Raw genomic sequence first — 17,288 nt, forward strand, 5'->3', positions numbered from 1 at the left:
TGATGTTTATCTGCTTACCTCCAGGGCATCCAAGATGTAGGTGACTTTGTTTCTTCAGTAGAACACAAACGAATATTTTTAACTCAAACCGTTGCAGTCTGTCAGTCATATAATGGAAGTGAATGGGAATCACGGCTTTGAGAGTCAAAAAAGCATACACAAACAAAACCAAATTAAACCCTGCGGCTCGTGACGATACATTGATGTGTAAAGACACGAAACGATCGGTCTGTGCAAGAAACTGAACAATATTTATATTGTTTTTTACCTCTGATTCACCGCAATGTCCAACTGTCCTGAGCGTGTGCGTTATAAGTGCATTACTGCCACCTATCTTTCAAAGCCGTGATTCCCATTCACTTCCATTATATGACTGACAGACTGCAACGGTTTGAGTTAAAAATCTTCGTTTGTGTTCTACTGAAGAAACAAAGTCACCTACATCTTGGATGCCCTGGGGGTAAGCAGATAAACATCAAATTTTCATTTTTGGGTGAACTATCCCTTTAAAGGTATTGTGCACAGTAAATTGCATTTTCTGATACTTATTGCAGTTCCAACATGAAATACCTAATGAAGTAGAAGATGACAACTTTTAACAATTTGGCATTGCACTAGTCTTTTTGCTCTAGTTGCCCCAACATTTAGGTTTTTATCATGTGGATTATAGGTACCTCTTCACCCAACTTAGTTTCAGTACCTCCACTTAAAGTGCTAAACACGATGAGGATTCTTAGGTTCCAATAGAATTTCTGCAGCCAATACTTCCTAAATATGAGTACCAAAGTATGACACTCTTTGGGGAAGGAGGGATACACAGAAGGGTGTGCGTGGTGAGCTATGCAGTCCCAGGCGGCCACTCTACCCACGTCGCACTGGGGTGGGGACTGGTTGCCACGGGGGCTTGGGAGCGACTGAGAGAGAGAACGCCATGACCCAGATTGTGATGGTTCTCTCTTCCTCTCCCCCTCCACCCCAATCATTCCCTCTCTTCTTCACATCTTCCCTGTTCTTGCGTTTTCTACTCGATTCTCTGTCTCTGCTCTCCTCTCTACTTTGTGCTTTCCTCTCTAATCCTTGATGTTCCCTCTCTCAGTAATAAGAACCCCCTCCTCTCTCCATAACTTCCTGCTGGGGCATAGAGGGACCTGGGGTCACACCCACCCCACCCTCTTTTATTCCTGGAACTACCCACAGCACAAGCTCCCAGGGGAGCCTTTACACACACATACTCTGGTAATGCTTCCTCACCAATACACATCATCATCTCTCCAAAGGATTTGCCAGTGGGCGAATGCTACTCTCATCATTGAAGTGCTCAGATACTTCCATATTGCCGGAGCCAGCCTTGTGTGCATAACTTGCAGACAGAGTCAAAAAGTCATTTTCTGCCAGTTGTGGGTGAATTAAGAAAAAAGTTTACCTGCCATGAAGTTGTATTTTGCATTATATTTTAGAAATTAAAAGATAATCTGTATTATATATATGTTTATCCTTCGAGATTGTTGACATTGGGATTATTTAGCAGTGTTTTTCCTTGCATATTTCAGACTGTACTGCTCATCTTGAGATGAGCCATTCTCCGTCCCCAAGTCTAGCTGCAGCTAAAACAAAAACATAAGCGCACTTCAGATTTTCATCTTGGTGGCTCTGCGCGAGGAATATTATACATTTTTGTTGCCAAATAGAGTTTGAAAGTTAAAAAAAAAACCTTTAGGCATCATAGATAAACTAATGATAACATTTCCAGGACAAAGGTCTTTTCAGCCTTTTCAGTATTCCTTAATAGATGTAAAGACGTGTGGCGCTAGATCCTATCCCCCTGCAGAGACCCATCCCCCGATTATAATGGCTGAGAGAACTTTTAATGGGTACACTATTCAGTGCCCATTAGAAATGATAGAAAATTGATTTACTGTGTATACAGTGTTTGTGGTCCAAGTTTACTTACATCAGCAAGTGTCAGCCTATCATTCTTAACGTTTGTCTTAAAATGTGGCAGTTCCAATTAAAGTAACTGGCCATCTGCAAGTTAACTTTGTGAGCGCTTTTTGGACCTTGTTTACAGACGTTCTGCTCACATTCAGTGTGTATGAAGCATTGGGTAACACCAGCCGTCTCAGACAACATTAGCCATCAAAAGGAATGCATATATGTTTGTTCACAGTGCATGTGTTCACCGTGTGTCCGTGCCAGGTTGGGAGGAGGGGCACATTGAGGGCGGCCACACCCCAGTTTATGGGGGGCCACAGCTCTTTGTGGAATCTACTGCAGCTGGGTCACATGACACCCCCCCCATGCCTAAGCATTACCACATTTCTCTCTCTCTCTCTCCATTAATACTGCTGCTCTACTCTGTGAGACTGGCCTCTCTCTTTTGCTATTCGGTCTTAAAGAACTGGGTGTGACTCTGCTTGGCTCGAAGAGGGAGGCGACGCAGGACTGCTGACTACTCCTCCCTACTGGTTCATTTGCTCTTTCTCTCCTCTTGTCTTTCTCCAGCTGGTCAGTTTTTAGAACCATCTTTTCCCCCTCTAATTTTCTGTTTCTCTACACCTTTGTCATTTAGTTTCTAAGGTACCGTAGAAGTAATATCTAAAGTATCTTTAGTATAGTCCAGTCTAGGCCTTTTTTGCCTTTCTCTTCTTTGATATCTTCCCATTTCTGTAATTCTCCCTCCATCTTCAAACATCCCCCCACATTTGACTGACCTGTACTTGATTTTCACCCATCATCTCTTTTGTTTCCTCCTCCCCCAACTAACTTGAGCTTAAGAGGGACTAACAGTCTTCTTACTCTTCTCACATTAGTCTGGTGAGGATCATTAACTCTCTCTCTCTCTCTCTGTAGCCTCATGCTAACTTTAAAAATGAACTATCTACTAGATTCAATTCCAAACTCGGGTCACTTTGTTCAGGCGAATTGTAGATTGTGCATTTTGCTAACTCCTGAGACTGTTGGTAAGACTACAACTTGACGCTCTGATTAGCTCTGAAGTGTTCTCTGTTTCTCCTTCGCAGTGTCAGACGAGTCCGAAGAAATCCACTGCAGCCACCTCTGAGCCTGTTGAGGAGATGCCATCCATACAAATCAAGCCGGAGCCAGAGGAGGTGGAGTGTATGGTGGTGAGTGAGCTTTTGTAATGTGGCATATGTGTGTGTGTGGGGGCTGAACTTCGTAGTGGGATGGAGAGTATGAAACCTGGAGTTATTGGTAAGGGGTGTGGTTGAAAATGAAGTCAGTGGTCCTCATGGTTCCTCTAGACTGGGTGAACTTGGATCTCTTCTTTCTAGATAAGGACGGGGCATATCTAAATGTTTAGGCAACATTTATTCTACAAATGCATGTAATATTAATTTCATGATATGATTCTCTGGAGTATTTGACTTAGTACTTTCAGGCATTAAAGTCACAATAGCCTCTTTCACACAGAAATTCCGGAAAATACACGGATAATGTGTCCCGGGATCGTTTGATTGTAGTTCATTCACACTGCCAGTGATTTTCCGTAAACTGTGTGTGCGTTCACACACGTCCCGTAAAGATCCCGTAAAGACATGTGACATTACGATGTGACGTGTAATGTGACGCGTTCTGTTTCATTTAAGCTGGCGAACGATCTCAGCTTCAGCGCGGGTAGTGAGGAGCTACCTGATCTCTGCTTCATTAACCAGTTTGCACATATGTTTTCGTCGCGAACGTTGATCTGCCTTCAAAACACCCGGTAAAAGAGTCGCACGATAACGTGCGTCATCACTACGACACACCCTTTACGGCATTGGTTCTGGCTTTTGTTCACACAGAGCTCGTTCCAGGACTGAACCCGGCAATGTTACTAGGTCCCCAACCCGGGATTGATCCCGGAATCAATCCCGGGACGTGTTTGCGTTCACACAGAAGGCACTTGGGCAATTTTCCGGGACCAACGTGCAGTGTGAAAGGGGCTAATGAAACAAAAGTAGTGACAGATCTTTTCTTCCATATAACATCCAAGTGAAATGGACTGTCAAAAAAGAAAAAAAGTAGGGTGGGGACTTGGTTCTATACATTGGTTGTTGATTGGATGGAGGGAGGTCTGAATATAACTAAATAAATTCTTTGAAGACAGTCCATTTATCAGTATTCCTTGACTGTTTTGGAACTTGGAAATGACATTTTTTCCATTACTAAATATACGAGAGAGCATGAAGAAATAGAAGAGTGATCATTAACAGACAATTCCCTCTGCCGGATGGTATCTTACAGTCTGAAGTTCCCCATTAGGAGTCATAATATTTTATGTATTAATATTACTCCTCCAGTGCTAGTTCCCCTTTATTTTGTTGTGGTATCTTTTTGTACCTTTCCTTTTCTGTCCTTCTATCTTTCCTTCCAAGTCTCGCCAAGGCCCTAATAGGATATATCGAGGGAGGCTTCCGTTCTGCTGTAGTCATGGCAACGAGGCTCTGGCGGGAGTTGGAACGACTGTGATGTAGCCTCCCCACACCCCTCCGCCTGAACACACACACACACACACACACACTGACACACCACCCCACCCCCTCACAACACTCCCACTCCATTACTATACACACCTAAAGCCGTAAGACACACACGAACACCACATACCTGCAGGGTTACACACAAGCTCACATCCACATACACCATACATGCCTGACATGCACTCACTCTGGAGTTAACGGGAGCATTTAGGCACAAAGATGTGCTCCACGCCCTTTTATTCTCATCCTCTTAACACACATACACAGCCTTCTCTGTGTCTAATGCGCTTTTACCCAGCCGACGCTTCATAAAGACTGGACTCACAACCAGTGTTTATTATAGAACAGCTTTGCCACTGGTCAAAAATCTGTAGAAAGATCCACTGGGGAAAGTCGAAGGTAGCTGCTGCTCTTTGTTGAGTTGTTCAGTTTGGGAAAAAGTACCTTGGAGTTGCCGTTAAGATCTGCTGTCGATTTCACCTGCGCAATCTGATACTGCAGGCGGTTGTGAAAAGGAAGTTAGGGGCTCGCCGTCGGTTGCCAGGTATTTCAAGCTTGTGCACTCTAGCACATCAGTTTATTGAGTGGGTCTTCGTAGACAGCATGACATTGTAACCCGTTAGGTCAATGAGGCCCAGGGTGGGTAGTTGGTGAATTGTTTGTGGGAGAGGCTACATGACACTCCCTTTCAAATGTTTGGCAGGGCCGCAAAATCAGACGCTAATATCACCCTCAGCTACTACTGTTTCCTTCCACTCCTATATTTTATCATCCGTATATGTACACCACTCCCTGCAGAATCCTAAACGACTGGCCTGACTAAACAACATGCAGCCTAAATCTGCAGTGGGCTTTCAGAAGCTCTTGAGTTTAGGGTAGGATGCACACCAGATTTTGCATCAAGCATGATTCCAGGCTGCTTATACTGGCATATAGCGGACATAGTTGGGATGGGAGGAGTTATTACAGGGCTAGGTTGCCTATAAACCTGGGGCAGTGTACTGGACACACTGGGGTCTTTGTCAGTGATCATAGACCTTGTGTCATTATTCTGACAGTTTAACGATGGACTGGAGAGATAAAACAAGATGGGCTCTTATTTATGTTCCTGACATAATCAGACAGAAGTCTTACTGCTTTAAGGTCCTTAAAGCGGCTTGTACCAAATGTTCATTTCCAGCATAATGAGCAGAGCTCCAGAGAACCGGACTGAAATTTGGCTGCAAGGATGTCAAGAATGTACTAGTCTACATGCCATCGTTTGAATATGTTAGTAGTAAGTGTATAATATTTTCAGTTTGCTGTGGTATCAAGAATCTTGATAGGTCACTGGTATTGTTATTAGCTCCTGAAATTTGTGACCATATTTGACGGTGCAGCATTATGCTTTTACAACCAGTGCTGGGTAGTAACTGATTAAATGTAATTTGGATTACATAATCAGATTAAGTACTTGTAATTAGATTACATTTTAAAGCGTTCATAATCAGATTGCAGTTACTTTTCTATAGAATACGATTACACAATGACAGTAAATTATTTATAATGTATTGATTGATTCGTCCTAATTCTTTTTTTTCTCTCTCTCTCTGTTAAATTTTTCTTTCTAAAAAAATCCTACCCCTTATATACATTCGGAAAGTCTTTCGGTTTTATGGAACGGCACCAGTCACTAGTCAGATGACTTTAATTACACATAAATGGAGAGGCCACACAATTAGTTTACTTAGTCATTTTTATGATTTAATTAATGATTAGCTTTTCATCACCTCATAAACCCTGTGCAGTTCCAGTTTGGGAAACCTTGGTGTGAATAAATGTTTATTGCACTTCATGATGTTGATAACTAAGAATGGAACATATTTTCTTATGGGTTAGGTCAAAAGTAATATAAAAATAATCAAAAGTAGTCATAATACATTACCTAATATGTGTAATCCAACACATTACGTTACTAACTACAATTTCCGTTATGTAATTTGTAATAAGTAATGGACTACAATTTGTAAGTTATCTGCCCAGCACAGTGCAACACCATTATCCTATCTTTGAATTTTGAACTTTAGTAGTAGAGGCAGCCTCTCCCTGTTTTTGTAAAATGTAAAATCAATTGTCATTAACACGTCAAAACTTCATGATCCAACACAGGAATGCAGATAGTTGCAGTCAGTCTTTTATTGTCTGTTGTAATTGATTAGTAACCTAATTTGTAACAAAGCTTTTTCATCTCTCAGTATTGTGGTGGAATGTAAACTTGGTGAACTCTTTTGGGAATATTATTAATGGCCAATTTCCCCGTTAATGGTTGTCGGTAAGGTCAGCAGAGAGTCATACTGCCATCAGTCCATCATTCCTAACAATGTTAAACGGAAGGATTTTTCACCAGAAATTCACATTAAAGTTCTAGTTTCTTTCTCTCGCTCTCTCAATTTGTTCTGCATTTCTACACAGTCAGAAACAGGGTGCGGTTCTCTCTGCGCTGCCAACCTTTACCATGAGTAGTTGCTCTTCTGTCCTCATTCATATGTTTATGCCAATACTTTCTCACTGGACTACTCTGTTCACTTTGTATCTTTGTGTGCGCTTGATATGTTAATAGTTGGCTGTTATTTTGTTTTGATTGGTTTGTCTGTGTTTTACCTGTGTTTCTTCATACTGCAATATATCCACAGCAAGATTTGAAAAATCCAACAGCCACAGAAAATCATAGCATGCACAAATTGTGTCGCTTATGGACATAGTCTTTGTGTAGTGGGAGGTCCAACAACAGACACAGTGGGTATGGTGTCAGGCCGCGGATTGGGTTATACTTAACATAAATAAAACCTCCCAAAAAAGTCCCAAAAAGGGGAAATAATAAAGTGTCCAAAATAAACAGGGGAGCTGGTGTGACAGGGAAGTCATGAAGGCAGGTACTGTCGAAAGAGTTCAGCCCAGGTAAAGGGATGCGGGGTCCTAGCGGCCACACATGCTCCCCTCCTCTATCCAAGGCACTAGGAGGAGCAGCGGTTTCTGTAGCAGCTCTGCTTTCCTCGGACTGTGGCATTTGAGGGGCTCGACAGCCTGACTAATTCTAGCTGGACTGCAATCCTTCCCCGCTCCCCTCCTGGGCTTGCAAGGACACCAGTGTACATACACGGGGAAAAGAGACCAGTCTCTCAAGGAGAGGCATGCTTGGCATTTAATGACCGTGGTGACGAGGCTCCATTTAATTCAGGTGTGCCTCATCACGTGCCACCAGTCCTGCCCTGCGTGACTGCATCCCAATGTTCATACTATCCATCCTAAATAGTATGTGAGATTAGAATTAGTGTGTCCCAAAGCATATATGTTGAAAAGAGTATGCCAAAAGTCCCCGGATGGTCTACTATTTCAGGTCGATTTTTGAAGTGTGGATCCGTGCACACTCTAATGTCTAATATTACCCACAATCCATTGCGCTTTGACGAATGATTCGGTTGAGAACTACAAACATGAATAAAAGCGTTAAAAACTACAAACATGGTGGATGCGCGACCGACGGTTAAAGAGTTAGTTCACCCAAAAATGAAAATTCTGTCATTAATTACTCACCCTCGTGTTGTTCGAAACCCGTAAGACCTTCGTTCATCTTTGGAACACAATTTAAGATATTTTTGATGAAATATGAGAGCTCTTTGACCCTCCCATAGACAGCAAGGTAACTACCACGTTCAAGGTCCAGAAAAGTACCAAGATGATCGACAAAGTAGTCCGTGTGACATCAGTGGTTCAACTGTAAAGTTACGAAACTACGAGAATACGTTTTTGCACAAAGAAAACAAAAATAACGACTTTATTCCACATTTTCATTTTCAACAAGGCAAATAAGTGTGTTAAAATGATCATGGTATTGTTTAGTATTTTATATTTTGTATATGTTTAGTTTGTATAGTTCAAGTGTTAATTCTCATTGATGATGTGGCAATGCAGAGCAAGTGCTAGTTAGAAACTAATTAGATGAGTTAGTGTTTGTTAACTTTACAGTTGAACCACTGATGTCACACGGACTACTTTGTCGATCATCTTGGTACTTTTCTGGACCTTGAACGTGGTAGTTACCTTGCTGTCTATGGGAGGGTCAGAGAGCCCTCAGATTTCATCAAAAATATCTTAGCAATGTAAACTTTTATAAACATCCGTTTAGTCGTTAACTTTTAAATGCATCATTATTCAAAACAGTTCTCCGCATAAAGACCCACGGCTGGCAGATCAACGTGCTACTTCTTTTCTCTCCGATATGCTATGAAATGAAATGTGGAGGATGTTAGCTGTGAGAAGATGATTGACAGGCCATTTTACAGTGACAAGGGTGTGTGTAATTATGCGACAGAGCAGTCCATTAAAGACACAATTGTATGACGTGATAGTATGTCCTAAAGCTTGCCTACTCTTGTACTTTTTCTTCATCAAAAAAGTACGTACTTTAAGGGCATAGTATAAGTAGGCACATTGGGACAGCAGCACTGGTTGTTGCTGTGACCGTCCTCTCTCTCACACCCACGCCTGTCAGGAACCTGATGAAGGGTGATTTAAGGGATGGGATGGGGTGCGTTAATAATAAGGGGAGGCAGCTGTTCCGTCATATTTGTTAATTATATGGTAACAATTTTGTTTTGACACATCATGCAACACTATGCCATAGTGTAACCAGTAGCTTACAGTTGAGGGTTATGTTGCAACTTGGCTCTTTAATATGGAGTGTGCAACTATTCTTCAATTGGCTGTTTTATAATGGACTCAAACTTGGCTCATCCACTCTTATTCATAATGAATAGTTTTTTAAGTCACTAGATTTTTGAAAAATAGCCGTGGTCATGTAATATATATATGAACAATTTGAAAGCTGCATTTACTGCAAAGATAACTGTATTGGATTACACTTACCATGGTACCAAAAATCCTGGTATGAAAAATTCTAATAAGATTTTGGTCATATAAGTACATTATTATTATAACACTGGAGACCTAAATGACCATCTGTAATGTCTGTTTAATTTAGAATAAAAAAGCCAGTAATTTGGTGACTTTGGTGTTGATTTGTGAAGAACTCTTATAATGTTTTGCTTGTTTCTAGGGCTGTGCAATTAATCGCATGCGATTGTCATGCGCATCTCGTCAGTAAAGCCGGTTCCGTGATTGGTAGTTAATCGTCATCACCTGCTTTCAGATGGAGCGGCATTTAATACACAGAGCCGTAGTTCACTGACAAGCTAGGCGATATCACGTTCATAATCGAATGCACTACAGCTCTGTGTAGTGAATGCCGATCAATCTGTTGTGTTTTTCTCACAATTAGTTTTTGTTTGCATCTAGTTAACTCAAACTATATGTATAGCTAATATGAATGTTATCTAAGAGATCACACAGATCAAACACAATTGGTTTTGATAATGACAGCCAAAGGCTCATCCTTCGCACAACACTCACTTGCTGCCGCAGGCCTAGACAGTTTCCTACAACTGCTAATAGATATTGAACACACTCAATTAACATCCCACACAGCACGCTAGTGATAATTGGGTCACTTATCGATGTCGTTCTCCCGACTCCAGCGCTACATCTTCATGTGATTTCTTTGAGTTTGAGCAGTGGAAAACAACTCAAGATGACAAGAAAGGTGGAGTGGATAAAGGGTGGGAATGGAGAGAGAGTGAGGTGGCAGGGTGGAGTACCATAGAGAGACTGAGAGAGAGGTGGGCGGGATCGAGAGAGAGAGGGAAAATGAGTCAGCTGATATACCTCCCAGTTTCCATGACAACCGTAGGCCTTTCCCACCCACTCTCCCCTTATTCTCTATTTCATTCCCACCCCGGCTCACTCGCTCTTGTTTTCTCTCACTCGTTTCCTCCCAACACCTCCAGTTACACAACTGTATAACCTCTGTCTGTACCTGTCTTGACTTTTTATTGTTTGATGTCATGAGAATTTGCCATGCTGCTTATGTTTTTGATGATGCCATTTAAGCATGTGAATTGGAAAGTTAAACATTTAAATGCATCTAAGCAATACCATGCATGCATATGCACTTTGTGTGGATTCCTCAAGCTGAAAGATCTCCTTACAGCAAATTAACATAAAACCTTATTATTAATGCAGGCATCACTATTATAATAATTAATTGATACCTATTATTGAGTATTTAGAGAGAAAATGGAGATGAGCGTGTAATAAAAGCATAAAATATAATACAATTAATTTTAAAAACAATAAATAAACGGTACAGCAATAAATAAAAGCAATTTGATGAATTAAAATAATGTGTTTGACACAAGAAATTTGTATTATGTTTTATTTACATCTCCAGTAATGGTTTTAAAATAAGCTTACTTTAAAAACCTCTTTTAAAAACAAACAAACAAACAAACAACAATATAATAATAATAATAATAAACATGCACTCACCTGGAACTTTAAAATGCCAATTTAAAATGTAGACTGCCCATTGGGGAAAATATTTTATTTAAAAATATTTTTAAATATTTTAATTAGTATTTTAACAGCAAGCAGGATGTGAAAGAAAAATCATTTATGAAAAATCTGAACAGTGTTTTTACCTATTTACATCCTTTAAAGGGGTCATATGATGCGATTTCAAGTTTTCCTTTCTCTTTGGAGTGTTACAAGTTGATTGTGCATAGATAAGATCCCTGAAGTTGCAAAGACTAAAGTCTCAAAACCAAAGAGACACCAAATACACAAAATAATGATCTTTAAAAAAGCATCATATGACCCCTTTAAATTCCTATAGACTTACATTGAAGAATGGAACTAGAGACCAGGGTATCATAGAGACCCAACCACTGCAAAGCAATGTGCGAAAAAACCACTCAGAACACTTTACCAACCACATAGCAACACCCTGGCAACCACCCACAACATCCTAGCATCATGGCTGTGAGTTTTGCATGGAAAGGCAGCACAAGTTTAACGTTTAAACACACCAACCTCTTTCTTTAGGAATTAGTTTCAAACTTTTCATTTGTTTTATTACCTTCACCGAAAGCATAAACACACAGGCCTTAAGGTTACTTTTAAGTCTCACTGCAGAGGGAGTTTAGTGGGTGTAGCTTGTGTGCACATCATAGACTGTATAAAAACATGGACGTAGTGTCCGTGACGTCACCCGTAGGTTCCTGAAGAGGTTTTTGAAGCTCAAAGTGGGCAGAGCCGGCCGTCGCCATCTTGGCAGCGCGACACCGCGCGTCACTCCCGTATAATCGAAAATAAGCAAAAAGGCGGGAGCTGGTTGCTGAAACCACGCCCACCTAGCGCGACGGTGGTGACAGCAGCGGCAATCCACCTGTCACTCAAGTGGCCACGCCCTTAATTATGCAGAACTTTAAGGCTTAATATAAATCATTTTTTGAACCAGGCTGTAAACATGTTTTTTTCTGCTGTAAAGTTGGGCATTTTAACATGGGGAGTCTTTGGGATTGACTCCCTTTTGCAGCCAGCCTCTAGCGGCCAGTTGATGAATTACAGTTTAAGTCACTTCCTTGTTGGCATCACAAGAGAGAGCGGGAGGTTGCCGCTTGGTGCACATACATACACAGATCTTGTGTATGTGTGTATAAATGTGTGTGTCTGGGCTTGGCTGTGTTGAGCTGGACTCATGCCAGGTTTAGGCCTTCTCCTCTGCAGCGCAGAGGCCCAATCTGGCCAGCCATTGTTCCTGTGTTTTGTGGAGCTGCTGCAGAGCTGAGCATGAGCGCTCCGTACCCTCCCTTTCCTTTCTATCCTTCGTAATCTCCTTCCTCGCCTCGTTTGCTCTTCCGTATTTGTTCCTTATCTCCCTTATACCCTCGCTTTCCTCACAGTTTTCTTCTATTTTTGTGCTTCTACAGAAAGAAGAGCCGTTAGACGAATATCCTGAGCCTACAGACCTCAAAATCAAGTCCTCGCCCCCTCCGCTCCGAGACATCAGCACCCAACACAACAATGACGACCAGACGGAACCCGTGGACCTGTCCCTCAACAAGCCCCGCCCTTCCCTTCCGGTAGCCACGGCAACCTCCACCCCTGCAAACCCGCCTCCTCACAACATCACGACGAGCGCCACCATCCCGGCGGTGCTGTCGACGGGCTCCATCCTGGCGTCCACGCAAGGGGTCGGAGGTCAGCAGATCCTGCATGTCATCCACACCATACCCTCTGTGACCATGCCCAGTAAAATGGGGCAGCTGCAGACCATCCCCGTGGTGGTGCAGTCCTTACCGGTGGTCTACACAACCATACCCACAGACGGAGTGGCTACCGCCGCCATCACAGTACCTCTCATCGGAAGCGACGGGCGGTCGGAGGGATCAGGTAATATGGCCGTGTCCTATTGCACATGCTCGGTTGTAGCGCTAGTAGTCTAGCTTTAAAGTCTCATTTTAACATACTGTTCTTTAATTTGGTATGGCACACATTGTTCTAGTTTCAGGTCACAGCCAATTGTGCTCTGACCTTTTAACTGAAAGAGATATAGAATGAGCATCCACAACCTCATAAATCTATATAATAGCTACAATAGTAGGGTTGGGAATCATGAACCTGTTCTTATTCAAAACTTTTTTACAACATACCGTATCCGTATGCTTTTCTTGATGTTCAGTTCCGTTGGTGGAGCGTGTGAGAACAGAACAGCCTAATAAAATACACAACATATACATTAGAGACACTTTGCCGTTGTCATGACGTTTATGGTAGGTTTTATTTTTGATGGCTATATGCAAGCTTTCAAGCAAGAGTCATTAATATTAGAAGTCATTGTAAAAAGATTTTTGTGGCGTATGTGCTGCTTTACCGATGATAGGCCTCCAAATCCAAGCAAAGTTTTTTTTTGATGTGAGCAACTGATAAACTTTTTATTTTTTCTAATTTGTTTCCAGGACAGTAAATTGGTTTAAAATTGTATTAAATGTATTGAGATATTACATATTAATTAATATAATATTATTAGAAATTTAATGTTTAAATTAATTTATTAATGTCTTAATGGTTTCGTAGTTTAAGTATTTTTGAGTATGCTTTTAGTGAAAGAGCCACGCAATATGCGCTACAATTTGAAAGCTTGGGGTCAGTAAGATGTTTTTAAAAAAACATTCATAAAGGATGTTTAAAGCATGTATTCAGAAAGGATGCATTAAATTGATCACATGTCTATTTCCATTTCAAATCAGTTCTCTTTTGAAATTTCTGTTCAGCAAAGAATCCTGAAAAAAAAGTATTACTGTTTCCACAAAAATATTTGGCAGCACAATTTGACAATACGTTTTCAACATTGATTATAATACGAAATGTTTCTCGAGCAGGAGCATATTAGAATCAACTAGCATCGATTCACTACAGAAGGCCTTTGTTCACCCCCCAGAGCCGTGTGAGGCACTTTTTTTTAATGGATGGGCACTTTTTATTTAACTTGTTTTTGAATGATGCATGCAACACCCGCTGAGTGCCATGAAACAGCTTGAAAGATCAAATACAATTTTTAATATAACTCCGACTGGATTCGTCTGAAAGAAGAAAGTCATATACACCTAGGATGACTTGAGGGTGAGTAATTTATGGGCTAATTTTCATTTTTGGGTGAACTAACCCTTTAAATTGAATGAATCTGTTAATGCTTTTAAACCTATTTAATTGCATCATTAACTTTGACAGCTCTCATTATAACAATTTTGTTGAAATCTGAAATGATTAATCTCATCATTTGACAGGCTACTTACTATAAGTCTTATTTTCCAAATATTGTCTATTCTTTCTTCCTCAAAACTACTAAAAGGCTCATTATGGAACCCGAATCATTAAATGGAATAGAGGCAGGATCATTAATTACTTTACAAATCCCCATCCCTATTCAGTAAAGTGACATGCTCTTACTCGGGTAGAAATGTTCTTGTAGGCATGCATGAATTGGCATTGTGCAGTGTGTCAAAAGCAAGAATCCAAATATGAGCCTGGGATGGATCTTGTCTTCTCTTTATGAAACTGTCCTTTAGTTCTTCCACCCATTTTCTTTAGGCGGTCACACCCTTGGTCTCGCCCTCTTGCAGTTTCATGCCATTGCCGTTTAGTTATCAGCATACAGACGCTGCTTCGTCCCACACATGTGGATGTGCATATAAAAGACACAAAAGATGATTTCAGGGCGAGGCAGATGTATCCTTAAACTTTTAATTAAAAGAGATAATGAAGCAAATCTTACCGGCCTTTATTAAAAAGGTGTTATGGCTAAGTAAAAAGTACACGCTGTGTTACAGTTTCACTCATGAAAAGTTTTTTTTTTGAGGCCTCTGAAGCCTTTTTGTTTTAAAGAAATATGTTGCATCAGCTTTTGACATAGAATTGATCTTTTAAGCAGGAAAAATGATACAACTTTACTGTAGTAGCCATAGTTTCCCACAAATACCATAGTAACAATGGTTGGTTAGTGGTCTTGCTAGGCACTATTACCATTTCTCAGTCTTAGGGTTTGTAGAAATGCCTAACCCTAAGTATTAAACTTTGGTGCATAAATTGTCCCAAGACAAAACTGTGGTTATTTTTGAGAGAGGAACCATCGATATTTACATTTAAGACTTAATGTTTTCTTCCCCAATAATTGGGTCTTTCCTTACTTCACCCCTCTTTAGAGCGAAATGGTTCGGTCCGCTTGAGTCTTTTTCTTCTTCTTATTGCCCTTTTAATCTCACTGCTTTCAACCTCCCCTGAAAAGACGTCATGCAGGTCTTGGACCGTAATAAGAACATTAAAACACAAAAAAATGCTGAATAAAATGTGCTGAATGTTTTTTTAATAGAAGAACCCCACCCAAATAAAACTATGAAAAAAAAAAACCCACTGATGCTTGTTTAACACACTAATACAACCCCAAAGTATGAACTCAGGGAGGAATTGTGCTTGGCTGTTTTTTTTTTCTCGGTTATTAACTTTGTGTGTAGCTCCGTGAAACCCACTTGAATGTAATGGACAGATTATGAAGGTCAGCGAATTGTGTTATTTGGGTGGGGACCATCTTCAAAGAGACCGTAATGTAGATCAGTTTCTTTTGGACTCAATTTATGGGAAAACTACCAAGGTGGAGGACTCAGCGTGCTTTATTGAACAGGCCCATTGCACCCCATATTGTCTCGAGTGAGAGGCCGTACATGAAGTATCTCTGTATATGGGTTTTTTGTCTTTTGAGTAATGTGGGGCAGTTGGGGTTGAGGAGAGGAGACAATTAATGAAAGGACAGCACCCTTCCCCCTTTCATTTGGAAGGTAATCTTTGAATACTCGGGGGCTTCTACAAATCATCTCCTCTGTGGCGGGTTAAAGGTCATGTCCAGAGATCTCAGGCCAGAACGTAACTATCCACACCCTGTGTCAATATGGAACATGTATTTAACTTGTAATATTTTTTCCTCTTTTTCTTTGTCCTGTGGACTTGAAAACTGGTGCCTTTGACGATAGCAAGACAATTATTATTATTATTATTATTATCAGGCTAGTATTAATATCTAATTAATATTAGGGCTTATTTGTTCCATCATATTTCTTTTCCCGCGTTTTTACCGTGTTGCGCGTTATAACCAATCACACATTATTCCGTTGAGTTTAAGAATGCAGCGGCCAATCAGAGGCGTTCAGATGAGTCATCGCTGAAACACTGGAGTTTTGTTGTTGGGTGCGCTCACGGACAGATTTCTGCTCTCTCGCAAATTCTCTCATCATAAACAACAAAGATGCATAGATATGTATAGATACATATATATATCTATGTGCAGATGTACGTGCGATGTAAGTATAAGAGATTTATTCATCATACAGTGTAGATAGCTTCACTGATTATAACGGGAGTGTTTTTTTAAAAATGCACAAACTTGCACTGATAATGTAAATATTCTTTGTTCGTTTTCTGTAGCTGCTTGTTTGAATAATTTAGGAAATGTAAGCATTATAATTAGTAACTTACAATGTTTCTATTGAATTGTTATCATTTTAAAAACTAATTCAGTCATATTAAAAATATTTTATGACATGACATCCATATGCTACTTGACTAAAGATATAATGTGTAGTTAATAGATTAGGCTGCTTTTAGCCTTACCCTGGAGTAGGGGTTGCACCGACTAATCGACTAGTCGACTTCAATGCTCTGCCATGACGCTTTAAGCTTGACGTCGACTAGTCGCTGGTCCTATAGAGGGCACAACAGGATAAGAAATCTTTGAAGGACTTCCACATTTACGCTCCGTTTCCAAACAGTTCAAATGACAAATAAATGCATACTCTGAAAGCGCTCCACAAGACATGTGTGATTATATTACTGGATGCTCGAAATTGAACGGGAGAATGCACGTTTTAAACAGCTTATTGTACAGGTAAGTTAATCGCCGTTCTAATCTAATGCGCTGCTGCACTGTAACGCACACATAGGCTACAGACAGTAGCGCGTACATCACGCGCATAGAATCATTCAGCGCGGAAATGTATTGTCAACACTGTTCTGTGATTTCTCAATAAAATAGCTTAGAAACTTAAAATTCAAGCATGTATTTCTTAATAACTAAATTCCACAGCTTCACTACTAGTAGAGAGACGCTGCCAGGTAGAATTAATTCACACACGCAATCGCTCTCACTAATGCATTCATATGAATGTAATCTTTACTGTGCTACTTTATCTGTATCTGATTTAGAACGAACAGAAATCTGTGAGAAATATAACGACCCAAAAAATAACTGATAAAAATGAGCTGTTATAGGAGCAATAGCCATGTGGCCAGCGCTGCGTCATATGCCATAGCTGTGTACAAGGT

At 40.6% G+C, this 17,288-nt stretch overlaps 1 protein-coding gene across 1 annotated transcript in view; it reads left to right on the forward strand.

Moving 5' to 3' along the window:
• The window catches only part of klf8 (Kruppel like factor 8), a 39,028-nt gene that overhangs the window by 16,881 nt on the left and 4,859 nt on the right, over nucleotides 1-17,288 (forward strand). The window contains exons 2-3 of the mRNA XM_016536449.1: nucleotides 3,021-3,125; nucleotides 12,347-12,809. Of these exons, the coding sequence (XP_016391935.1) occupies nucleotides 3,021-3,125; nucleotides 12,347-12,809 (568 nt within the window). The remainder of the gene's footprint in view (nucleotides 1-3,020; nucleotides 3,126-12,346; nucleotides 12,810-17,288) is intronic.

Source organism: Sinocyclocheilus rhinocerous, unplaced genomic scaffold, assembly GCF_001515625.1.
Source record: "Sinocyclocheilus rhinocerous isolate Xijiao unplaced genomic scaffold, SAMN03320098_v1.1 scaffold846, whole genome shotgun sequence".
Taxonomy (NCBI): domain Eukaryota; kingdom Metazoa; phylum Chordata; class Actinopteri; order Cypriniformes; family Cyprinidae; genus Sinocyclocheilus; species Sinocyclocheilus rhinocerous.